The 26,620-nt window shown below is 38.8% G+C and overlaps 3 protein-coding genes across 3 annotated transcripts; all 3 read right to left on the bottom strand.

Annotated features, from left to right (window-relative positions):
- Nucleotides 1–4,771: 4,771 nt before the first annotated feature.
- Nucleotides 4,772–5,708, bottom strand: LOC127659924 (homeobox protein HMX3-A-like). Its single transcript, XM_052149919.1, has 2 exons — nt 5,490–5,708; nt 4,772–5,341 (listed from the first exon to the last, which is right to left on the bottom strand). The coding sequence occupies exons 1-2, from the start codon at nt 5,659–5,661 to the stop codon at nt 4,788–4,790; spliced, it is 726 nt and encodes a 241-aa protein (XP_052005879.1). The 5' UTR covers nt 5,662–5,708; the 3' UTR covers nt 4,772–4,787.
- A 4,151-nt stretch (nt 5,709–9,859) lies between these two features.
- LOC127659842 (receptor-type tyrosine-protein phosphatase eta-like) lies at nt 9,860–15,046 on the bottom strand. The gene is made up of 7 exons (XM_052149799.1): nt 14,069–15,046; nt 13,555–13,806; nt 13,105–13,404; nt 12,352–12,615; nt 11,958–12,227; nt 11,610–11,707; nt 9,860–11,267 (listed from the first exon to the last, which is right to left on the bottom strand). Exons 1-7 carry the CDS (start codon nt 14,475–14,477, stop codon nt 11,193–11,195), a joined length of 1,668 nt encoding a protein of 555 aa, XP_052005759.1. The 5' UTR covers nt 14,478–15,046; the 3' UTR covers nt 9,860–11,192.
- Nucleotides 15,047–19,932: 4,886 nt separating this feature from the next.
- On the bottom strand, nt 19,933–24,993 carry LOC127659900 (integumentary mucin A.1-like). The gene is made up of 2 exons (XM_052149884.1): nt 24,793–24,993; nt 19,933–21,650 (listed from the first exon to the last, which is right to left on the bottom strand). The coding sequence occupies exons 1-2, from the start codon at nt 24,818–24,820 to the stop codon at nt 20,635–20,637; spliced, it is 1,044 nt and encodes a 347-aa protein (XP_052005844.1). The 5' UTR covers nt 24,821–24,993; the 3' UTR covers nt 19,933–20,634.
- Nucleotides 24,994–26,620: the final 1,627 nt, after the last annotated feature.

Here is a 26,620-nt window from a genome sequence, read left to right as displayed (position 1 = left end):
GATCAAACTCAGTCAATAGACATCCATTAAGAGATGATAGACTGTCATTGTGAACCGTTGCACAAATGAATTTAACCCAAATCTCTGAATTCACTGAGCCACATCCATTAGTCTAGTATCAGTTTCTTCTAACTCATGTTATTGATTTCTACTAATATCTTTCACCAGACTATGTTCAATGGTCTGAAAACATTGAATCTTTGATGCATTGGGCAGATGGGGGTATGGGAGACTTACCCTGGAGGGTTTTTGTGGGACAAAGGGTCAGAGCTTTTCATTTGTATTGTCCAAATTATGTTATCCATGATACATGTCATGGCACAGTATATCTCATATTTCTTATGTGTGTATTGGGAACTGGGATAATGAATGTATGTTCAAATTCTCTAATAAGAAAAAACTCAATGTCAATTTTTCTAAGATTGAAAAAATATATATTATTTTTTAAATGTGTGGCACTATCTGTCCAGCTAGCATTACAGTTAGAGGAGTTAGGAATTACATGTGTAATTACAATGATCCCGTGAATTTGCTAGAAAAATACAGGCTGGCTTACATTATTAAATGCCAAACTTCGATTTCTTTGCCTGCTTTCCGTTGACAGTGGCATCATATGTCATATACCAGGTCTCCAGACACTTTCAAAGATTTCTAGATCAATAAGTCATGTGGAACTCTGCTGAGAGGTGATTGAACTTCCCACAGTTCTTCTCTGGTTTCATGGTCTAATGAATGGGATGTAGTTTATGTTGTTATGTGCTGTGTCATTGAGTTCTCTCAAAACCTCAACCCTCAGAGCTGCTTCTGCACATACTGTATACAATCTGTCAACTGTCACGCTAAATATAGATGACATGACCCTTGCACCCTGAAAAGGACTTCATTTGTACATTTCAAAATACATTTGTACAATACAAATACATTTCTGTCTGTATTTTGGAGACCAAATTATGGCACATCTTGTACTTTTTCTGTTGTGGTTCTTCGGGTTTTATATTGTTGCATGAAATTTTACTCATCTAAACAGTCCTCTCTTCAATTTTTTATGTATGTGATGCATTTTTGCATCACCAAATTACACATTCTAGTTGTAGGTTTATGCTGTTGTTACTGGATTACATCCAGTCAATGACATGTTTACTGATACTGATATCCCAAGCAAGCAGACTGAACAACAGAAACAATTTCTATTTTCATAGTATTTATATTTTTTAAAAGAATTAATAAGTTACTGTATCAAATATAAAAGTATATAAATTAATATTGAAATTTCATAATTTTTCTATTACAAATTATATAAAATCATGTATACATATTGTACCTCAATATACATTTAAAAAGACCATTATTTCTATAGACCTTAGGCTATTTGTAATTTCATATGGTGTTGTGAAAAACAAGAGCATTGTGCTCCAATTGGAAACATATGCACAATGCAAAGCAGAGAGAGAGGCGATGACAAGTTTTATTTAAATATGGAGAAGCCGAAGGTAACAGACAAATTCAAAAGCATGCATCCACAATATTTAGCTCTTTGTTGACAATTTGCAAATGAGTTTGAATAGAATCCTGGCATTAAGGATTTATATCTTACCAAAATAAAAATTTCTGGACTGCAGAGGGGGTTTACTTTGGATTTTAGTACATTAGAAGGTATCAGGTATGAAATATTCAGTTTAGCTGGAAAAATCCAGACAATGAGCTACATTCAGTAAGTTGTGTAAATTCCCTCTTATTGAAATGTATTTTTTAATCATAACTTGCGTAAAGGGTAAACGATCCTTTTTAAACCCAATACTCATTTAACTTGGTTGCAAAGACTGAAACTTCGAAAGCTTTCATTTGGTCCTGTTATTTATATCTTATCCAAGATATGAGTCAGTCATGGTCAGACCATTCTATGAGTCATGATAGGAGTAAATAAAGGTTACTATATACTGTACCATATAAGCAGTAACATTAATATTATGAAAAATCTTCATTAGTGAATGTTCTTAATATGGCCATTAAAGGAATATTCCAGGTTTAATACTAATTAATTTCAATCAACAACATTTGTGGCATAATGATGACTACCACAAAAAATTATTTTGACTTGCCCTTCCTTTAAAAAAAAAAAAAAAAAAAAAAAAAACACTGTTACAGTGAGGCACTAACAATGGATGTGAAAGAGGCCAATTTCTGGAGGGTTCAAAGGCAGAAATTTGAATTTTATAAAAAATTATATAAAATTGTATTTTATAAAAGCACTTTAAATTGTCATTTAGACATTATTTTAGGGTTTGTAAACATTACATTGTCATAGCAACAAAGTTGTAAAATTGGCTATAACTTTACACAGAAATGCTAGTAAGCAATTGTCACACTGAAATCATGTTAACATGCATATTTTTTAAGTCTTGTATATACTTTTGAAACAGGAAGTATTGTTTACAGATTGGCACCATTAACTTCCATTGTAAGTACTTTACTGTAACCTAGATTTTTTTCTTTCTTTTTTTTAAAGAAAGGAACAAGTTCAAAATATTTTTTGTGGTAACATTTATCCCACAAATGCTGTCGATTGAACTTAATTTTTTAATTGAAAATAGTTTTCTTAGTAACATTCTTTTATTAATAAGTGTAAAATAAAGCATAAAAATTACAAATTAACATTTAATGTATACATGACAAATGCTAACCACATATCAACACATATGTACAGTAACTACCCATACAAGTCTTAGAGAAGGACAACATACAGTATCTATACAATATATCTCAAATTATTCAGATGTTAATTATCACCTCTAAGGCTGAATGGACAACCAATTTTGTTCCATTAATAAATAATACATATAATAATAACAACACATTACAATAACTAGAGTCATTAACAAACAATATATAAGCCTATGATTAAAAGATCAGTAGTTCATGTAGGGCTAAACTATAATGAAAGTAGCCTATACATGAATCATTTTATAGATGACTTAATATTGTTGTTAATATTATTAATGAGCATTATAGAGTATGCTAGTATACCCAAAGATCTCATCAGACCTATTGTAAGAGCTACTATGGGGAGATAATTTTCCGGCAAATAACAACATTATTTAAGTAGCATGTTGTGTAGGCTACATTTCATCTTGTGTGACACCTTCGATGTAGGTCAGCGTGAATTTTGCCATTCAACCTAAACAGCTTTTAATTGCAACGCGCGCACAAAAAAAAAAAAAAAAAACAATCAATAAAAAATCAATAACGGGGAATATATGAATGTGTGCAAATATTACACCGCTTCAAAGCTCGCTTTTAATTATTTGCCTATATCAAAGCTGACTAATATACATGCACAGGCTACCACAGACAATTATCGCAAAATTCTGTATTATTTTATCTTATCTCAATTTACAGTGTTTTCATCACTGCAGTAAATAGTTAAACAATGTTTGGCTATTTATGTTTGTTCACCACCAAATGAGAGTTCGGGTTGAGAAATACTGACGACCATATATAAAACAAAAACAAGCATGGCATGACAGAAAAAGGCTTAACAAAAAACTCCTTTTAAAACACAACGAAAGCTGATCTTGTTATACTGAACATCTGAATTATTTGAAAGGGGTTGGGTGGGTTGGGGGTGCATTGGGAAGTCAACACACATTTTAGTGGTTCAAATACTGCATCTAGGAAAACAAAGGCCTATCTTGACCAGTTATTTATTTATTTATCCGTCTTCAAACTTTTTCACGTATTAATACTAGACAAATATGCTTCAGCTGTTTGAACAGGAGAATAAGGCTTATTAAATGCTTTCATCAGTAGTTCAATGCAAAGGTTATAGTGAAGGGCCTTGAATTAATTTGACAGGAAGGAGGCAACGCATGCTCCATTTGTAGATGAGCAAGTGACCCGAAAAGAGCGCAGGACGCATGATTACAATCCCTTGAGGGGGTAAAAGTCTTAAATGTAAATAATTTCACATATACACATATCACCGTTAAACCGTTATGTAGATGCATTTTTGTTGTATTTAATTTTTTACATATTGGAATAATGTAACTTTAGCCTATACACTTTGCATGAACGCCTCTATTTGTCAAGATGTAGCCTGTTTCCTCTGCTGTTTAACTGTTTATAAAAAGGACGTCGAAATATTAAAAATGAAGTTTTGGTTGATTCGGCCAATTCAGTTGCGTTTAGATGAAAATGCCAAGCAGGTGTATTTACTGAATGCATTCCTGCAAAGCGCACAAGAGATCTATGGCAGTCAAAAAAATAACAAAATATTTATGCATATGGGCCCTACATTCCACCAAATATCAATAGCTTTTAGGCTAATTCGAAATAGCCACCCATTACTTGCTTTAATATTAACAACATTTAAATAATACATAATTTGTTTATTTGATAAAGCAGTAGTTGCCTACATAAAATCTTTGATTTGCTAAAGATCTCAATGAATAAATGTAGAGCAATTAATTAAAAAATAACAAGTTTATTTTATTTACATTTAACATAATATGTATTATTATCATTATTATTATCACTGCTACTAGCCTATTATTAGCTTATATTATTGTTATTATTAGCCTTTAATTCCACCAATTAAATCGTTGTACTTATTTTGTGACAAAGAGGCACATAAGTGCGTTCGCAAACTGTAAATTTCAAAAACTTTAAATGTAGAATCTGTCAGCTTTGCCTGTTTTGTCATAATCAGAATAAGCATTAATCGTCACGTGTTCTCTCCCTCTCATGTTATTTTAAAAACTTCATGATATGAAGCGTTCTATGGTCCAAACTTAAAAATCTCCATCGAAAATCCTAAAATAGTTATTTACTTTGGAAAGGTACAAATATGGGGACGTGTTTCCATTATACACCACAGGGAAAGGCATAGGCAATACGCATCCTCTCCATACAGTGTTCCCAACATTTTCTCTGTACAAACTGGGTATCTGCATATTTTTTGGAGCATCTGGTGAACCGGGTTCCGGTGAGCAGGATCCGTCGCAGTCCGTAGATAACTGCCGCTTTAATTTATTCCGACGATTCTGAAACCATATTTTCACTTGAGTCTCTGTGAGTTGAAGAGTGTTGGCAAGGCAAGCTCGTTCGGCGGTACTGAGGTATTTTTTTAAGTCAAACGTAGATTCCAATTGGAAAATTTGTCTCTTGGAGAAAATCGTACGCGTTTTCTTCTTTGTTGTCATTGGTTTAGGATTCTTGATGCTTCTCTGCTCTTCGTTTTCTTCAATACTGCTCATTCTTTCCGTTTTTGGACACATGTCAATCACTCTTTGAGCATCATCTGACTCGTTCTGAGAGTTGACAACACATGCGATGACCGTCCGAACTGCAAGTGAAGATATAACAGCTATTAGCCAAACTTAGACGCGGCTACAAATAAATTACGCAAAGAGACTAACTTGAGCAATGAAATGTTGAAAAGTCCAAATGTGTGTCCGTTACGACACGGTAATATGATGCATTGGTGCTGCTACCTGATTCGTCGGATGTTGTGTGCGCTGATTGATGCCTCCTGTCCTTTATGGATGGAGAAGCGCTGTCCGATGAACTGTTTGAGCAATGTACGTCAAAAACATCTTTTTTAAGAATGTTATCGATTGTGAATTTTAAAGAGACTGGCCGACATTTCATGTCCTTTTTGCTCATATTCCCCAAAAAGTTTTCTTATGCGTAGATTTGTCACAGAGCTGTGTGGTGCCAACTGCCTTAAGTGCCCAAACACAATATGCGACGCTGCGCGTTGACTTGCTCTGCTGTAAACCGGAAATGCGCGGTTCTAGGCCTACTCCTCCCAACATGGTTGACTACTACAGGATGACGCTAAAATCACATGATACTGAAAACCTTATTTAGGGAGATATTTCGCATTTGGATCTTATCCCTGTGGTCCTAATAGTTCCCACCCTCTATTTTGCAATGTTAGAAACTTTATGGTAATGTTTCTATTTTATTTTTAGTTTATAGTTTTTTTGTTGTTGTTGTTTTATGTTTATGAGACAGATCATGGCATTGATAACAGTGGATTTTGGTATGTGAAGATGGGATTTTTTTCTAGTGTGTGATGGTAGCTTACATCACTTAACTTTAAAAATTGTTTCTGAATTAAAATCCTTAAATAATTGTATGTGTTTGGTATTTATGTGACACATAGGCTAATAGTTCTTATTTAGAGTAGCTGTTTTCTGGATTTATTTACTTTTCTCAACTAAACCCAACTTAACTAGACAGTTACCTTATAATTTTATTAATTAAAATTAATCGATGATCAATTAAAATGATCAGTTATATTCTTTAATTTAATTGTGCTCCATTTAATTTTTGTTTTTCATTATGTAATGAAGTAAGTGTAATTGTCCAATATAAATCCGGCCTGTAAAACAGAAAAAGTCATATTGGCTAGAACATTTGGACATATAGCGAACTGAGGCATAGCTGCATGGCCTCTTACGACAAACACAAAACTTTTCTTTCCAAATAAACAATTGGTGTGTAGACCTAGCTAGCATCTCACATCTCGCCAAAAAAATATATAACTTTTTTTGCTTATTTTCTCGTCACCCAAAAGAAAAGTGGCTTGGGCTATTGCAGGATTTAATAACTACAGCCAACGGGCCTACTTAATATTAAAACTATTGTATGGCATTTGCCAATAAAATTATTTAGCACCTTGTTCATATATGAAGGTAGCTAATATGAAAAGCTTTGCTCAATAAAGAGATACAGGTGTGAATGTTCACAGGGTAATTGACAGCACTGGGAAATCCAACAGAGATGTGACGGTTTATAAGCTAATGAGAGGCTGGAAGTGTGCTTTCGTGACCTTTTGGTACCTAAACTGTCCCGAACGATCGTTTGTGTGGAAATATTGCCCGCTTTAATGTCTTCTGCACCGTGTCTCTTCCACTGTTCCTGCGGTTCTTCCTTCAATTCTTACCTGTCTCACGGGAGAGACCGCCATAGTCAGACCCGCCATCTCTACTTCTGAGGTCACTTTGCACCAAGTGGAATCAAGCTGAAACTTTATCATCGTCCAGATTCGTCCGTCTCCACATCTGGAAACCTCTCGTTGCGTTACCACAGAAATAATTATCAGCAACTGCATCTGAAGGAAGATGCATTGAAATGCCTAATTTTTCGCAGATTGCTTTTAGGAAGCATACCGCACATAATTGTATGCGTATCTTATCATTTTAAACTCATTAGATTGTCTGAATGAAGAATATTTTTCTTTATACTTTATGGTTCCATAGCAGATATGGTTTATGCTAACATGGAGCAAATAAGTAAAAAAAAAAAAAAAAAAAATAAGCTTAATCTAATTAATAAACTTAATCTTAAAGACAATAAATAGATAATAAAAATAGACTACTTCTGCCACTACTGCTTTCATTACTCAGTGAATCCAGGAAAGAATCCCTCATTCATGAGTCATGATCATAAAAATCATCGGCAAAGGTTAATGTGTTTTTTCTAACCAATTCTTTATCTCTAAAAGCAACATCTTTTTCTTCATTGAGCAGGGTTGGGAGGTTTAATTTAAAATGTATTCAACTATAGATTACAGAATACATGCTGTAAAATTATTTGTAACGTATTTCATTAGATTACTGAAGGTCAGTTACGTAATCTAAATACAGAATTATTACTTCAGCACTGGCAGAATATTTTTTTACTTCTTTTGACTATAAAAAAAGATAATAACAATTGAAAAAAACAAGTACAGACAAAATACACTTATATTAAAATAAAATAAAAAACTAAACATGTATGCATTGTTGCTTAATACAAGAAAAAGCCAATTGATCTTGTTTTAATGATTTTTAGATATTTCACAGAAAAGCAATAAAAAAAAATTAAGAAAAAGGTTTTTGCCCTAATATCTTAGAAAGGAAAATTATGATCTAACGTGGATTTTCTTGATATGATCCTGTCTGCAACAGGTTCATGTAACATGGCTAAAATAGCATTTTAGCATAGGGCTAAATGTTCTCATGATAATTTGCATAAGGTTTATTTCTAATTCGGCTGCTCCAAACTTACTTCAAATTTACTTCTCTGTCTGCTCAAACACATCTTAAGAAAGACTCATCAGATTGCATCATTTATATGGATAAATGTTTCACAACTGAATAGACTAAATATTAAATGAAACAAATGACAATCAAAAGCAAATTACTGATAATTGTATTTATTTATTATGCTAAATTTTTATCCCTCATGGGCAAAGCTCCAGTCTCACTGGATGTGACCAGTCCACGGGTGACGCCGGGATCAGGGTATCATACTGACTGTTAAATCAAGCAAAATATCTACAATTATAATCCGACAAAATCGTATAGAATATATAGTGTAGTAAAGCTAATGTAATTTAAATTGATTAGCAGCCTTCGCACCCAAACTGTATGACTGCAGATTTACCTTGAAGCAGTCTGACGTTCAGCAAATCATTTACAGGTCAGATAGCACCTCCTATTGGCTTTTTCTGTCCTTGCAGTGGCCTGATATAACATGCCACTGAAGCTAGTATTGGAAAAATATGGTCACTTATTTTAAACCCTTTAAAATTATACCTCTATCTATCTAATTTCTCAAAAGTAGCTATAACCTATTCACCAACATGCATGTATTATTTAGGACCATCCAAATCGTTTTGGGTGATGTCAGGCAAAATATAGGCCAGGTCATAACGTTACATTCATGTTTAATGTGGATTGTAAATGTGGATAATCCATGACTATAGTAGTGATATGATAGGTGTGAGTGAGAAACAGATCAATATTAATTTTTTTTAATAATTATTTTTACTTTTTACTGTAAATCTTGATATCAGCAGTGTCCTTGGTAATCATGATTTCAAGCTTGATTATATTTCCCAGCACCATCTAGCACTCTGCGAACTGTACTAGTAAGTGTAATCGAGCTTGAAATCATGATCATTCCTGTAGACTGCAATTGCAAGATGTACAGTGAAAATAGTTACCTTTTGGTCTGTTCTCACTCAAAACCGATTAGATCACTTCAGAAAACATGGATTAAACCGCTGGACTCTTATGGATGAAACGATGTGGCAGAACTCATTTCATGACACTGGTGGAAAAGCAATGGTAAAGAAAATGACAGAAATATTAGGTACATTTATCAAGTCTTATAAACAAGTAAAAGTTAACTTAATGTTATGATGTGAAAGTGAAGAAGAAAATATAAAAAATTATTTAAAATATATACTGTATATTTTCTAGGGAATCATTTTTCCTCTGTCCCACTTTAACAGTAGGCCCTGCTGCATAAACATATTTGGGATTTGGTCAAAAGAGGATCCTCAAAGGTTCAACTTCCAAGTATTGAATATTTATAAATTTTTGCTTTTGACTAAGGTAGAAGACATCCTAAGCTTTCTTCAAAGGTACATTGTTTGGTTATGTGAGATTTGGATCGTAATTCAAAGCGTCAAGAAAAGACAATTTTCCAAAATTGTCCCACTTTGCCCATATTCACTGTATAAAAACTAAAACTAAAATGAATGAGATATTTTTTATTTTATTTTAGTTAGTTTTGAAGTTATGAAAAAGTATTTTAGTTTAGTTTAATTTCTTTCCAATAATATCAGTTGAAATTTTTATATTAGTTGACTAAAATTATTTTGTTAGTTTTCATTTCCGTTAACTATAATAACACTGTATCAAATAATATACTTTTTATTTCAAGAATCCAGTAGCAACTGATGAAAATTTTCCCATGAATTAAAATGAGCTTTTTTAAAATTAAATATCCATATACATGACGTATGTTTGTAACTTTGCTAACAGAGAAGTGAAGCGAAGTATCAAACTCAAGGGTAGTTTTATTAATGCTGCAACCATCACCAAAAATCCAATATAGTTTTCAAAAACATCCATTATGAAAACTGAGTTTAGAATTCACATGAAGCAATTCATGAAGCTAACAATAAACCCTGGAGTATACCAGAAAACAAGTAATATAAGCTGCTAAACAATGCAGTTTCAAATAGATAACCATGATAAGAGAACTTGAATCATTACACTTACAAAAATACACAAACAATGACAGAGGAAAATTGAAACACAAGGGTATACACTGTGAAACAAAACTACTATGGATCTACAAAATCTAAACTACATAAAATATACTTTAACATGGAACTCTCCAATGTACAGTACCTAATATCAAAAATAAGAAAAAAAACAAGTATTTTCATAAAATATATAATGAAATGTGATCGGTCATGCAGGGACACTCACTGCAAATATTTTACCTTAAAAGTGCATGTACAAGTACATGTATTGTCTTGTTAACATAATAAGTAACATATTTTAAAATGTACCATTAATTATACTGAGAAATTATACATATGCATGAAACATTTCATTTCAGAATGTTTCTGCTGAACTTTCAAGAAATCACCCTTTCTCAGCTCAGGCACAATGAATTAGAGTCGTAATCACAATTGTTGGGAACACAGCTTTATCTTACAAAGTATAGCCTTTACCAACAGTTATTAACTCAAAGCATCTAATTTGAATAGATACAAAATCTATATATAATATCAAATATATACAAAAATCTATAATAATCTGATAGTATTACTCCGTTTGAAATTCTCTCAAAGTTTCTTGCATGTTTTGCGCAAAAATCATTGAATCCTGCTACACTTAAAAATGTGTCAGGGTTAAATGTTACAGGGTTGAAGGTCATTACAAAAATGGCTACACCCTAAACCAGCAAAGATCATAACACCACAACACATTATTCAAGTCATTATGTTTGTATTGTGCCAAGAAAGTGGTTCTCTAAAAACAGACTTTATATTGAACTCAATGTATGTTTGAACTGTGGTCAAAAGACTTAATGAAAGGCACTCCCTAAAAAGTTGTATCATAAAAGATTAAACCATTTTTTAAAAGGTGGAACATGTCACGGTATATAGGACAAAGATAAACTCTGCATTTTCTAAGACAATTCATAAAGCTTTTTAGAAAAATAAGTCATAGGAACTCAAAGCATGACAATGGGCCTAGTCAGAGTTAAATATAAATTGTAAATATTAGCTAGCTTGTTAAGCCATATAAGTAAAAAAAACAAGGAAAACTTATGAAGGTTTTATCGTCAGATAGCTCGTTTTTACAAACCAAGTTTTTGCTGTAGGTATCGTGGCATTATCATTTCCTGTCTATCGATTTAAGGGTCCAGTGGATATTACTGTGATTAAAGTTTCGTTCAATATATTCACTCAGCTGAAAGAAAGAATTGAATAAATTATTTGACTGCAGTTATTTTCAATAAGATTACTTTTTACTTAAAAAATTTTTTTGATTGGGCGAGCCTTCAAGCTAAGATGTTTAAATGAAACATGAGATTGTACTTCATTTTAATAACAAGCCTTTAAAATCAATATAAGTGTGGAAGTATATTTCTATAATATCAATATAAATCTAACTTTGTACATATTAATTGCCATCTTTAGCACTTGACAAATAATTTCATGGGCATGTGCATTGCATTTCATTTCAAAGTAGTGATGGAGAAGTTGCTTTTACAAAGAACATACTTTAAAATTTGAAGTGATAATTTCTCACCTCCTTAAGTGTGGCATTCGGAGTCATGTTGTTACTACAGTAAAGTGAAATTCCAGTGGTGCAAAGCACTGTGAAGGTCAATTTCTTCTTTTTAGGCACTGAAAATAAACACAGAGACTAAACATGCTAAACATCTGTCTGAAAAAGTATTGTCTGCACAAAAATATACAAAGTGTGCATCAACAAAGCATTTTAATAACATGTAATTATCTCATAATAATAATGAAATGCAATAGGTAAAAGATTAAACCTGGGGCAGATCACAAATCTCAATGTGGGTTTCTTAAACAAGCATCATAATGACCGAAAGTAAGATGAGAGGATAAAATTAAAATGCATTTTATTTACCTGTCATTTCAGAAGCACAGACCGGATTACTTGTCAGACCACCAGCCACAACGTAGACACAGAAGTCATACTTTGTTCCTGATTTTAAATTATAAAAAATGTTGTTTTCAGTCTGTACAGTTGCGTTATTGCCTTCATTCCAATAGCTAGACCAACATGTAACATTATACGTAATGGTTCCCTGCAATGACTCCCTTGGAGCTTCCCAGGTCAGCATTATGGCAGTACTGTTTAAAGCAGTGGCTGTTACTGGCCCAGGGCTAGTAGGTTCTGTGGATAGATTTGAAGTTTGAAAAATGAAATATTGCTGGAATGACAGTCTGTGGAACAGAATGAATATACAAGGCAGATGAATAGCTGGATAAACAGTAATGACAACGTCAATGTTACTCACTAGTATAAATTGATTTTGTAGCAGGATCACTTTGCAGTCCATTCTCTAGAAGAGTGACAACCGTGATGTTGTAGTTCATTCCTGCGTTTAGCTCAGTAAAATTGTAAAACCTATCAGTAGTGGTTCCATTCTTAGGGCTTTCATTCGTGCTGTCAGCTGATTTGCTGATACTAACATTGAATGTTTTATAATTCCCGTCTATATTCCAGTTGGCAAATATGGTTTGGCTATTTGCGGTCAAAGTAATATTCACAGTACTTGGACCTACAGTATGTGCAAAGAAATAAATTCAAAGAGGAGAAAAAAATCAAACAGCCTTTGATGTTGTTCAAAATGTAAATATTTACAATAAGACAAAAAGACACTTGGACAAGGCACAATATTCATAAAGCCTAATTTTTACTCAATCTGGCCAGTCATTTGCAGCATTTTTTATTAATAAAATCCCTCCTTCAATGAGTGCTGCCCTTAGAATTAAACATTTATCTAATTCAATTCAATCTAACTTGGTAGTGGAAATTCATTATTTGCTTATATAAATTCAATATTATAAAATTTACTATATTTTGTTCTTCTTCACTTTCAAAACATCACAGACCATTAGGCCAGATATTTTAGGCCTGTTGCTATTACTACTGAACCTGGACAACAGAATTACTTATGACAGTGGCAAGCAGAAAAGCAGGCATTTAATGTCAATATCAGTGTGACTAAACCAATGAGAGGATTTTAGTAACCAAGCACCAGACTCACGTGTGTATGCATTGATTTGAACCATTTGTCCATTTAAGGTGTTATTGTCTGTTAGTGCTGCCACACAGAGATAATGTCTGGTTCCAGGTATTTTACCATTCACTTGTATGGGCTTGTCTGTTATAATGGTGCAGTTAGTGCAATCTGAGCTGTTCTCATGCACATTGCACTTAATGCACTCAGTGATTTCATTAAGACAATAAAGGTAACCCGAAGTGTTGCCGACAATTTGGTCCCAAGAGGCTGTTATGCCATTACTGTCATTGTCTGCTGACTTTAGGCATGAGACTTGAGAAGGCACTGAAAAATAAGTACCAAAAAGAGAGGTTAGCTTCTTAAAATATTTTATCTCGATAGAACAGCTTTGGTCACACACATATGTTAATTACTTTGAAGTTTACATCTAAAAAAAAAAATATGATATCGTCAAGCTTAAAATTGTGCACTTACTGGTGTATGTAGAAATGTTGCTTGGCACACCATTAGTAGTATTATTCACTACAGCTCTAACTGTGAAAATGTACTGGTTGCCTGGTATGAGACCCACAATGACACTCTCTTCAGTGTCAAACTTTTGGCTCTCTGATTTGTCTGACACTTGTATAGAGTAGAAGTCACGGTTTCCTTCTGGTTTAGTCCAGTTTAGTTTTACGCTATCATTTGTCACACACACTACTGTCAGGTCACCAACACCAGAAGGCCCTAAAACAGGAATCATTCCAATTAATTTTGTCATTGTTTTGATTAAAATGATCAACTGCATACAGCATTTTAGGTAATAGCATCTGATAAATTAATACATGTAAAATGTAAATAAACGCAGATAAGCATAAACTGGTAAACCAGATCCTAAAATAATGAATGGTCATGAATCTTAAAAAAGAAAAAACAATAATTGGAATAAATGAAAACTGGCAATAAGAGACACAGTGTGCACAAATACATTAAATCCAAGTCTACATACTGGTGTAGAAGGAGACATTCTGAGGGTTGAGATCCCTGCCGCACTTCACTGGGAACACTTGGACATTGTATTGTGTTCCTGCTGTGAGATTCAGTATTTGTGTGGTCAGGCCAGTCTCATTAAAACTCCAGTTATAGTCCCCTGTGACTTCCACTCTGTAATGGCTGATGTTCTCGCCGGGTCCCGCACTCCAGCACAGAGAGCTTTCATGTGTGGTCACATTATCAACATTTATTTTCCCAAAGAAACGATCTACACACAAATAGGTTTTGAAATAAGGTAAATTGGCAAAAAACAAAAAAATAAATGGCAGCGGATCACTGAGCGGATATAATGAGATTATGTAGATGAGAGAGAGTGATGTGTTGGCAGATTTTGATGAAGTAAAAACAGGAGAAGAAACATTCATGTTTAGAGTATTGAGGGACTATGTAGGCTCAGCTGCTGCAGACTGATGTCACTAGCTGTGTCCCAATTCTCATACTTCTGCACTACTCTAAACCATTTTGTAGTGCAAGTAGTGCAAGTAGTATGGTCACACTGAATATGCAACAAAAAAGGGCACTACAAGTACCCAGATGATGTTCTTCAACCAAAAAATTATTGCGTGGAATGTTGGACACCTTATGCACTTAATGGTGGCAGCTTGCCATATGTAGCGGAAGGGGCGTAGTTACTTGGTCGCGATGCTGGTCAAACAAAACAGTTGTAATTAATGATAAATGTGGCAGCCAGTGAAACTTCTGTGAAGACAACACCTTATAATTTATTATATAAATGTAAATGTTTTATCATCAACCCATGCTGTGTGAATATGTACATTTTATGAGATATTAGTTTGGAACGGAGCCAGCAGCACTTCTATCAACTGAAAAGTGCTTCCGTGTAGTAAAAAAAACGTCTAGGTTACGAATGTAACCTCCGTTCCCCGATGGAGGGAACGAGACGTTGTGTCGGAGAAGCGACACTAGGGGTCTCTCTCTTGAGCCACCGAATATACCTCTGATCTATGAAAAAAAGCCAATGAGAAGTTGGCAGTCAGTATTTGCATACCCTGCCCCCGGACATACGGGTATAAAGGCGAGGCAAATACTAGAGTTCATTCAGGATTTTTCTGAGGAGCCGGAAATGGTCCGGACACTACAGCGGCTCGGCTCAGCGACATGGCCGGGAAGGACACAACGTCTCGTTCCCTCCATCGGGGAACGGAGGTTACATTCGTAACCTAGACGTTCCCCTTCTGTTGCTCTCTCCACGTTGTGTCAGAGAACCGACACTAGGGGTCCAATTTAAATTACGCCATGCGCTGAGCCGTGTACGTGGTCTGACACAGGAGCGGGCAGGTGTTTTTACGTGCCAGACGACCAGCTGTATCAGACTACACGTACCCTTCCCCAATGCCCCACAAAAGTCGTTGGAATCCTTTTGGTTACCCTGACAGGGGAACAAGGCGACGCTTGCCAACCTGGGAACGGGCCAAGCCTGGCTGGGCCTCTTTTCTCTCTATGTTTCTCGCATAGAGCAATAGACAGCCGGGGCCCTTACACGCACTGAGGGAAGGGGCCTTACCCAATTTCCTATTCTTTCAGGGGAAAAGACCTCATGGAGACCACCCCTACCCAGCTGGGGAGGTAAGGTGGTGAATACATCACATGTGTTTTTAGGTGACACGTGGAAGTGGCGCGGTGGTAGATCCAGCCTCAGCAGGGGAGTTGCTACACACGGCGACCGAAGGGCAGCCGAAACTTACCTAAGGAAAACGCGGTCCACTCGTAAGGGGACCGTGATCGCGGAAAATACACACAGGGGAGTCCGCGAGGAGTCCTCACCCTGTGGAGCACCTATTCCAGTACAGGGTAGATTTGAGTACCCGCAGCGGATTGGGTCGGCAAGTTCCTCTGCCGAACTGCGGACCCATGAGGGCTAGGGAGGAATCGACCAGGGATTCGAGTTGAGTGGAATCTCCTGGGAAAAAAAGACGCACAGTTTTACCTCAAGCGAGGGAAAGGGCGTATATGTAAGCGATTCACCCGGTCAGCCCATCAGCGTGTTACCGAGTTCTACTGGCTCGGACCTGAGAAAACACAGGATGAAACTGACTCAACCCTGAGATTATAGTATCTCGTAAAGGTGTTGGGTGTCGCCCAACCCGCTGCTCTACAAATGTCTGCCAGGGAGGTACCCCTGGCCAGTGCCCACGAGGACGCAACACTCCTTGTCGAGTGAGCTCGGACCCGCAAGGGGGGAGGCATGGCCTGAGTGTGATAAGCCAATGAAATGGCATCTACTACCCAGAGGGAAAGCCTCAGTTTGGAGACAGCATTTCCTTTCCGCTGTCCCCCAAAGCATACAAAGAGCTGCTCTGAGTGTCTAAAGCTCTGCGTGCGGTCCAGATAGGTACGCAAAGCACGTACCAGACACAGCAACGACGGGGCTGGGTCTGCCTCCTCCCGGGGCAGCGCTTGCAGGTTCACTACCTGGTCTATGAAGGGCGTGGTAGGAACCTTGGGCACGTAGCCCGGTCGCGGTCTTAGGATCACATGAGTGTCTGCCGGACCGAACTCCAGGCAAGTGTCGCTGACAGAGAACGCTTGCAGGTCCCCGACCCTCTTGATGGAGGTGAGCGCGATCAGCAGGGCAGTCTTAAGAGAGAGGGCCCTGAGTCCAACTGATTCTACCGGCTCAAAGGGAGGTATCTGGAGGCCCGCTAGGACTACCGAGAGGTCCCAGGAGGGGAACAGGCTTGGCCGGGAGGGATTTAACCTCCGGGCGCCTCTTAGGAACCTGATGATTAAGTCGTGCTTACCAAGGGACTTGCCATCTACTGCGTCGTGGTGGGCCGCGATAGCAGCAACAGACACCTTCAAGGTGGACGGGGACAGCCTCCCCTCCAACCTCTCCTGCAGGAATAGGAGCACTGACCTAACTGCGCACCTCTGTGGGTCTTCAGCCCGGGAAGAACACCAATTCGCGAACAAGCGCCACTTCAGGGCGTAGAGCTGCCTGGTGGAAGGGGCTCTGGCTTGGTTGATCGTGTCTACGACAGTAGGTGGTAGGCCAGCTAGATCTTCCGTCAGCCCCGTGGGCCAGCTGTGTGCCAGCGCGTCTGCCCCGAGGGGAGCCTCTGTTCGGCCATACCAGACCGATGCAAGCAGGTCTACCTGGGCCTTGCCGAATCGTTCCCAAATCAGCTGGACCGACTGGGGGTGAAGCCACCTGGAACGTGGAAGTACGCGTCCTTCAGGTCTACCGCTGCGAACCAATCTAGGTGCCGGATGCCTGTTAAGATACACTTTAGCGTGAGCATTTTGAACGGGTGTTTGAGCAGTGCTCGGTTGAAAACTCGCAGATCCAAGATTGGTCGTAAGCCGCCGCCTTTCTTGGGTACAACGAAGTAAGGGCTGTAGAAACCCTTCTTCATTTCGGTTGAAGCAACAGGCTCTATCGCGTCTGAGTAGAAGAGTAGCGATCTCCGCACTCGGATTGGGCATGTTCGCCGTGCACTGCGGTAAAGTGGACGCTAGGGGCACCAAGGGGACGAGTATTTTCGACATATCCGGCTGGGCTTCGCAGCGGGGCGGGGCAGGTAATGCGCTGTCGGGAGGCGAGGGTGCTGAGAAAAGACTCGAAGCACTTACCTTGCTCCGCACACCTGGCAGGGGGCGGGTTAGTGACTGAGGAGGAGGTCTTCTGGTGGCGTCCTCTGGACTCGTCAGAACCGGCCGGCCAGGGGTCTGTCGTGGGGCTGAAGGCGGACCTGTGGCCGCGTCCAGCATGCCGGGACTGTTGAGATCTGGGGGCAGAGTGCCGTGAGAACGGCATTTGCGGGCCAGATGACCCAGAGGCAAAGGAAATAGCTCTTTTATTGAGAATTTGTGTACCGCTGTCCCAGTTAAGGGGAGCGGCAAATGAAATGCATTCAAAACAAAATTCTCCTCCCGGCCCTCCACCGGGGGACGGAGTGGTCTTACCATCTCCGGAGCTAACGTCTTGGGCTCTGGGTCATCCATCTCAGGAGCGCCTGGGAGCCTTCCGGGTCCTCGAGGGGGTCCGTGAGACGGGGGGCGTCGGCTTCCTGCGGGGCACTCGACGCGTGGGCTGAGAGCTGGGCCCAGGTTGAGGCGGAGCAGCCTGTTGTTTCTTCGCAGGGGGATGCCCTCAGCGAGCAGACGGGGCATGGCCCGAGGCGGCAGACTTGCGGCGGGGCAGGATCTGGGAGATCTCCTCCATCTGTTTCTTCACCGCGGAGAACTGCTGGGTAACGTCCTCGACGGTGTCGCCGAAGAGGCCGAACTGGGAGATTGGGGCATCGAGAAAGCGAGTCTTGTCGGTCTCACGCATCTCGACCAAGTTCAGCCACAGGTGTCGTTCCTGGACCATGAGGGTGGCCATTCCCTGCCCGAGTGACTGCGCTGTTACCTTCGTGGCTCTGAGGGCGAGGTCGGTCGCTGAACGCAGTTCCTGCAGCACATCGGGATCAGGGCTACCCACGTGCAATTCTTTGAGTGCCTTGCCCTGGTGGACTTGCAGGAGGGCCATGGCGTGCAGGGCGGAAGCGGCCTGTCCGGCAGCGCTGTAGATGTTGTCCTACAGGCCTTGGAGGGGAGTACAGGGCGACCCTGCCAGGTGGTAGGGTTTCCGGGGCATAGGTGAAGCGCAACAGCCCTATCCACCGGGGGAATCGCCGTGTATCCATGGACCGCTCTGCCGTCGAGGGTAGCGAGAGCGGATGAGCGAGTGGCATTGCGAGAGGTGAAAGGCGCTCTCCACAGCGACGTCAGCTCATCATGCACTTCCGGGAAAAACGGGACTGGGGGGGCGTGGCCGTGAGCGGCACCCAGACCCCAGGAACCAGTCATCCAACCGCGATGGCTGTGGGGAGGACGGAAGGTTCCAGTCCAAGCCCACGCTGGTGGCGGCCCGGGAAAGCATGTCAGACATCTGTGCATCAGCGTCAGCCTGGGGGTGCTGGCCCGAAGGCGGCTGCCCAGGGGAGTCATCCGCATCAGACGGCGCGCTCTCCAAAGCAGCGGCGAGCTCATCCGCTAGGCTGAGGATAGGCAGGCTGGCTGTGAGGCAAGCCGCTGTTGCCTCGAGCACGGACGGGAGTCAACGAGCGTGCTGGGGAACGAGTGGTCCGCGGGTCTCTGGTACCCGACGGAGCAGCACCCGCTGCCGCCCCCAAATCGCCTCCAGCGCCACTCGCACCGTCCTCAATCCCGTGGGAAGAAGGAGCAATGCGAGGGGCGGCTGGAGTGGCTTGTTCTCGGTTGAAAACAAGTCGTGACCGCAACGTTGTCATGGTCATGTTCTCGCAGTCAGAACATGAACCATCCACAAACGCAGCCTCGGTGTGATCGCTACCCAGACACACGAGACAACGCCTGTGGCCGTCTGAAACGGAGAGCACTCTAACGCACCCAGGAACTACACAGCGGCAGAACGGCATTTTTAAAAAGACGCGTCCTGAAAAGGACGTTCAACGCTCGCTGTGTTTGCTCTTTTAGAGGAAATTTACTCTTTTAGAAAAAATCACTCTTTTAAGAAACTCTTTCGAGTTTTTATCTGCGCTGTCGAAGCGCCCATGGGCAACAATGCACAGCCGTGCACAGGATTGGAGAAAGCCGCTGTTATGCGAGGTCAAATCCAACAGCATGCAGATCGTCAGAGGAATACACGGGTGTGTGTAACTCATAGCAGACAGCATACAAGACCATCGGCTCCGAAGAAAATTTCTGAATGAACTCTAGTATTTGCCTCGCCTTTATACCTGTATGTCCGGGGGCGGGGTATGCAAATACTGACGGCCAACTTCTCATTGGCTTTTTTTCATAGATCAGAGGTATATTCGGTGGCTCAAGAGAGACCCCTAGTGTCGCTTCTCCGACACAACGTGGAGAGAGCGACAGAAGGGGAACTTAATTTTCCATTTAGGACTTTGAAAATTCTTACACTAGATGGCAGAGTGCACACTGTAAGTTTATAGTGCATCATTTGGGACACAGCTACTTTCTTCAGCTAGTTCTTCGGCTAATATCGGTCTGGGCTTACCAAAATTCAAACCACTGCCCGCAGTGGCCAGGGTGAGAAGTGTTTTTAAACATATTGGCATGTGTGAACTCCAGTGAAATCTCTGCAGATGGGTGCCGAAGCAGAGTTGTAAAGCGAAGAGTTTTTAGTTGTAAATGATGTTATACAGTGAAGAGGACTGATCATTTTATTAACTTCACCCCCAAACCTAGACCACAACCCTAAACCTAACCACCAGTGGAATAAAGTTGTTATCGTAGATGGCAAATGCAACCTCTGAATCTAGCTCGTCATACAGGATGTTAAGGTGATTTCTTCCTAGTTTTAACAAGAGATGAGAACCCATGTCTCTAAAGCTGATGACGCAACATGCTATCTGTAGCACTACAGGAAACATTACCCCTGTTTGAACTGATGCAAAAATGTCTGATGGGATATGCTGCTTCTCTTTAACCCTGTAGAATGGGTCGATGTCAGGGAAACAGAACATTTGGTAGCAACATGTCGGCTTCCTGTGTGATCATGCTGGCTGCTGCTTAAGAAATCATACTGATTATATATCTAAACAATTCAGGTACATTTGTACAAGTAGTATATAAATACATAAGTATATGGCATTTATTGTTAATGAGCCTAAAAATATGATTTTGTGCAGTAAAACAAACTCTTACCATCATAACAGATGAAAGGTAGAAGTTCATAGCACTGTTTTCCTTCCACATGCCAAAGCTGAGAAGGGCCACACAAGCATCCTCAATATACTCATCAAGAACTTCAGGTTCTGTGCTGCAAGGGCTGTCCGTAGTGCCATATGCTGTGGTGTCAGGGGTGTATGTAGGGGTGGTACTAGGGGTGGTACTATGGGTGGTGCTAAGGGAGTTACTAGTGGTGGTGCTAGGAGTGGAACTAGGAGTGGTGCTAGGGGTAGAATTAGGAGGGTCACTAGATGTGTCAGTCTGAGGATTAACGGGTTTACTTTGAGGAGGAGAGCTAATATCCTCCAATTCATCTAATGTCATATTTAGGCACAAAAGGATTTCTGTCAATAGAGGACAGTAGTCCACTGTTTTGTTACTTGTGGAAGCCACTGAAGAGGTCCCTGGAGAAGTCATTGAAGAGGTCTTTTGTGAAGTCACTGAAGTTGTCTCAGGAGAAGTCATTGAAGTTGTCTTTGGAGAAGTCACTATAGTTGTCTCAGGAGAAGTCATTGGGGTAGACATTGGTGTAGATAGAAGAGTTTGTGTAGTTGAGGAACATTTAGGAATTATTTTCTTCGGCACAGGATGACCAGGGTACCAGTTCTGATATGTAACAGGATCCCCATTGGACCATTTGGACCATGGAATGGAGCCATTGAAGCTCTCACGGAGTCCAATCCAATAGTCTGAAATAAGGTTCTGCACGATAAGGTGGACATTTCTACTATTGATGGTGGCCAGTTCTTTATAACAGACCTGACAATAGAACCTTGCCTCGTCCCATGTGGTGCCATTGGTGTTATTGGTGCCACTGGACAGAAGAAAATACTGCTCCTCTGCCCGTATAACCGAGGCTAAATGCAATAAATGAATAGGAAAGTAATAACCTTTGGAACTTTGCATATATATAACAGTATAATGTGTGTCATTATATTGCGTTAGTTCAACGGGGTACATCTGTAGTTTCCAAAACTGTTAATGGTTAGCTGTGCATGCACGCTATTGTAAAACTAATTCAAATATCTGAATGCTGTTAGTCATTAAGGCTTGGTTATGCAAACTTGAGGTGAGATAGTAATACCTGGAGTTTTTTTAACATGTCAGTCGACAAACAATTGTTATTAAAATTAATACATTTACTTAGATCCTTCAAATCTCATGAAAAATATCTAATGTGCATCCAGTGCATGTTTAATATTCCTCAAATATAGCTAATGCATATTCTCAGCAAGCATTAAAAGGAATATTCTGGGTTCAATACAAGTTAAGCTCAAGCGACATAATGTTGCCACAAAAATTTATTTTGTCTCTTCTCTCCTTTTCTTTATAAAATTTACAGTTACAGTGAGCCACCTGCCATTAAAATAACCAGTAAGGCCAATCCATAGTTATTTAAATCCAAGTTCAAATTCTCATTATTTTACACAAGACATAATCAGTAAGCGTGTTTACATGATTTAAGTGTGATAACATCATACAGAATATGCCTTAAACCCTAAAGTGACCATAAAGGCAATGATTTTTAACAAAATTAATGTAAATGCTTTTATAAAATTATAAGCTTCACATTTCTGCCTTTCAACACTAAAATTGAGCCCCACTCACTTCCATTGTATGTGCCACAATGTAACTTCGATTTTTGCTTCTTTTTTTTTTTAAGAAAAGGAGGGTCGAGTCAAACATAAACTTTTGTGGTGACCAACAAAAGCTGGGAGTAAATACTTGGTATTTATATAGAGATTTATTTATCCAAATAAATCTATTACATATTTTAACCGTTTACCTAAAGATGCCAAACTAACTGCAAAAAAAAAAACATTATTCCTTAAATAGCACAAGGCTTCTTTAAGTATTCTTTTGTAAATTTTCAGATAGAATTTGTATCCAAATACAGTTAGTCCATTGAACTCTCTGACCCTTCCCTTTCAAGTAGGTCTCTCGGCACTTCTTCAGTAGCTGATGCTATGGGAACCAGGTACACTAACCCTAACGTTGTGCTACTAATGCCAATGCACCACAGTCATTTACAGAGAAGGGTCTACTTTCACTGAAGCCTATTCAGGCAGCAACACGGTTTATAAAGTAAACGTAAGTTCACTGCATCTAATGGCTCAAACGGGAACCCACTAGCACTTCCAACATGAGTGCCAAGTACCACATCAGGACAGTTGCGGGGCGAGAGGGCCTCAGCCGTATAGCCTCATCAGTACGTTTTTGAGTGAAGCGTGCTTGCCAACCTACAACCCACCCAAAGCTTCATGTCCCACCCCAATATCGGCGACATAAACTTTAAGCATGAACAGAGATAGTCCTACCTCCAAACACTTTTGTACAAAGCAAAGTATTTCTAGCACCGATATTTGTCACATGACACGTGTCTAGCAAAGTATTTAATTTCAATCCTCTGCACTATTTGATGATGTAATCTCTATTCCTGTGGTTGAACACTCTGATGCGAGAGCATGCCTACGTCGCAGTTCAGGTGACCAGAGATGTGCATAACACTTATTGACAGGAGATTCTTATCCCTCCAGAGAAGCTGGCATGCCAGGTTCAACATGGGACACAACTGCAGTATTATCTGTCCAGATTGGTACATGAAACACCAGCACGATTCATCAAAAAGCTCTGAGAGCTTGGAAGACTCTAAACAGTTCCAGGTGAATGATGTGCTATGCCACTTGCTCGCCTGTCCAGATCCCGATGGCTGGACAAACCTTGCATGGGCTCCCCAGCTCACGTTGTCCATAGTGAGAACTTTGCATCAGGCAAACTGTCTGAGCAAAACCCCTTTATGATAAAACACAGGCAAAAGCTATCATGGCTAGGCAGCGACCCCATATACTACAAGATGTAAGCAATCATGTAGCCATACATTACAAGCCCAGTGCTGCATCCATCAACCCCAAGGCCAACTGAAACTGTTTCAAGGCTCTCACTAGCTTGAGAGAACAGAAGAAAGAAAGAAAAAAGCGTTGTGCCATACAATAAATAATATTCTGAGTTTTATTGCAATTGGTTGGACATTTATAGGTCAAAGTTTAATAGATTAATATGGATATAAATGTCTTTATACAAAAAACCCAGTTTAAACTCCCCAAAATAAGCCTTGTGTTAGCCTTGTGAAATATTCTTTAAAAAAATGTTTTAAGTTGGTTTGACATCTTTAGGTCAAACGGTCAAAGAGTTTAATATAGATAAAATATTATATATAAAAAATATCAAGTTTAAACTCCCAAAAAGAAAGCTTGCGCTATGTAGGGAATAATATTCTGAGTTTTTGTAAATTGTTTTGAAATCTTAAGGTCAAACAGTCAAAGATTTTAATATATTTATATAAATAAAATATTCTATATAAAAAATATCAAGTTTAAACTCCCAAAAGAAGACTTGTGCTATGTATGTAATATTATTCTGAGTTTTTTAGTTAATTTGAGATCTTTAGGTCAAACAGTCAAAGAGTTTAATAGATTTATATGGATCAAAGTTGTTATATTAAAATGCCAAATGGATTAAAGAGGATGAAATATTATAAATATAAATAGTACCAATGGAACACTTCCAAAAATAAGTCTTGTGTTATGGTGAGAATAATACTGGTGAGAGTAATATGCAGTTGTTTGGAAATCTTTAGGTCAAATGGTCATGGAGTTTAAAAGATTTAGAGTATTACATACATTTAAAGCTCTAAAATTATTATAAAACATCCAGTATGAAATGTATACTCCCCAAATGGAGTCTTGTGTCATGAAAGGGATGTTTTTATGAGCATTTCACTATTATGGTGATGTCATAATGTCGAATGGTTACATTGTTTATAATTAATTGTTGGATTTATTGGAATAATATTCAAAGCCTTGTGCTTTGCAAAGTACAGTTGTTTAGGTATATCTCAGTTGGTTTGGGCTCAAAATATCTAATGTGCAGATAATTGAATGTTTCTTAACCCAAATATCCATCAAATGTCAAACGTTAAAATAAAGTCTTCGAACTCACCCAGAAATGTCAGCCACAGCATATGCATGTTCTGTCTGCTTCTTGATTGACTTGAAGTGAATTAACCTCAGATCAGGAAATGTACAAAGCCTAGAAATATTAACCACTTTATCAGAACCAGGATGGAAGCCCCACCAGACTTTTCTCCCCAATTTGTAATGCCTAATACCCAATGTGCTCTAGGTCCTTGTGGTATTCTCTTGTTCCCTGATCTTCCTGATTCTGAACATTACAGTACAGTGCCGTGCTCTCTAATAACTAAATGTACACAGAATTTGCATTTGAATTTGGTTTTGAAACCTGCCCCCATATTTCCATTGACCCTGCATTCACAAATGAAAGTATGAAAATAAAATGTATGAAGTATGGAATGATTTATGATGATTGCAATCAGCAAACATTGCCCCCCAAATTATTTGGACACTTGCATCACAATTGAGTTTGTTTTATAGATTATATTTTGCTGTGTAATTCTGTCTCACAAAAATTTGTACAGAAACACCGGACTTGAGCATTACGATAGTGATGGGAAGATCGGATCATTTTGCTGACTTAGATCTTTGATATAATCTTTCTCCGCAGGAAGCTGAAACATTTGGAAAGATATGGAGTGGGTATTTTTTAATAGTGCTGGCTTGAGTAAGAGCAGGGGAGTCATAACACTGATAAGGAAATATGTACAATTCAAATTTCTCAAACAGAGTAAAGATAAATTAGAAAGAGTCATTATTGTTATAGCTGAAATTCAGGGGTAAATTCTTATTTTGGCTAATATATATATATATATATATGCACCTAACATTGATGATCTGGGCTTTTTCATATATTTTAATGAGATGTTGCAAGCCGCTGGCACACCTTATGATATAATATTGGTAGGATACTTCAATCTTTTTATGAACTCAGTCCTTGATCGTAGTGAAGCAAAAGTGTGCAAGCCCCCTACAGCAACAGTGACGCTTCACAGGACGTCTAAAAATCTTGGTCATTCATTTTGGTACTGTGAAAAAATAAAGAAAACCTGGTTTGATATTGAGAGATGGCTCTCTAATATTTGTAAGAAGCAATTTGTATTTACACCAGAAGCCTGCCTACTCCAAAATGTAACAAAAATGAAATATCCTATGGGATGGCAATTAGTATTTTCTTCATTAGTCTATAAGAAGTTGCTGTTACAAAATTGGAAAAACACAGACACCCCAGGGTTGGATAAATGGAAAAACGTAATGAAATATTACCTAAATATAGAGAAAACTCTGTCAGTGGACAAAAATAAACAAAAACAGTTCAACTCTGTGTGGAAACTAATATTTGATGCCCTGTAATTAGCCCAATGCTAGTTCTGCTTAACTTATTTTGCATCTTATTTTTTTTCACTCTCTCCCAACAGTCCATTCAAGGAGCACCACCAGTTTTGTGTGCGTGTGTGAATGAGACACTATTATTATTATTACTTTTTTTTTGTTTGTTTGTTTTTTTTTTGTTAGTGAGACTTGTGTCCTGTGTGTTGTAACTTGTCCAGAATGTGTCTAAATAGTTTGTTCTGTTTGTCTTGTCCATTTTCTTTTGTCTTTTGTGTAAAAAAGAAAAGGAAGAAAAGAGTGTTGTAGGTATAAAGTGAAGGGGAATGTGTATTGTGGTGGTTTTTTTGTTGTTTTTTTCTCTCCCCTATTTCATAGAGGATATTGTTTAGTATTGGTTAATATTTGGATGGACTTGGATGGAAAACCAGGGTCCAGGTTGTTTGTCTCTGTTTTTCTTTGTACTTGCAAAATAAAAATATAATTCTAAAAAAATAAAAAAATAAAAATCTTGGTCTTGCAGATAT

Source organism: Xyrauchen texanus, chromosome 2, assembly GCF_025860055.1.
Source record: "Xyrauchen texanus isolate HMW12.3.18 chromosome 2, RBS_HiC_50CHRs, whole genome shotgun sequence".
Taxonomy (NCBI): domain Eukaryota; kingdom Metazoa; phylum Chordata; class Actinopteri; order Cypriniformes; family Catostomidae; genus Xyrauchen; species Xyrauchen texanus.
This window is presented reverse-complemented; position numbering and strand designations above follow the sequence as displayed.

Bases quoted from the DNA above. Each gene is read 5' to 3' on its own strand.
- LOC127659924 (XM_052149919.1), bottom strand. From the start codon at position 5,661: ATGAGCAAAAAGGACATGAAATGTCGGCCAGTCTCTTTAAAATTCACA. The intron at 5,342-5,489 runs GTAGCAGCACCA...CTTCACTTGCAG, and splicing joins CACAACATCCGACGAATCAG to TTCGGACGGTCATCGCATGT.
- LOC127659842 (XM_052149799.1), bottom strand. From the start codon at position 14,477: ATGAATGTTTCTTCTCCTGTTTTTACTTCATCAAAATCTGCCAACACA. The intron at 13,807-14,068 runs GTATGTAGACTT...TTCCTGTTTTAG, and splicing joins GAATGTCTCCTTCTACACCA to GGCCTTCTGGTGTTGGTGAC. The intron at 12,228-12,351 runs GTGAGTAACATT...ATCTATCCACAG, and splicing joins TACAAAATCAATTTATACTA to AACCTACTAGCCCTGGGCCA.
- LOC127659900 (XM_052149884.1), bottom strand. From the start codon at position 24,820: ATGCATATGCTGTGGCTGACATTTCTGG. The intron at 21,651-24,792 runs GTGAGTTCGAAG...TATTGCATTTAG, and splicing joins GCTGTGGCTGACATTTCTGG to CCTCGGTTATACGGGCAGAG.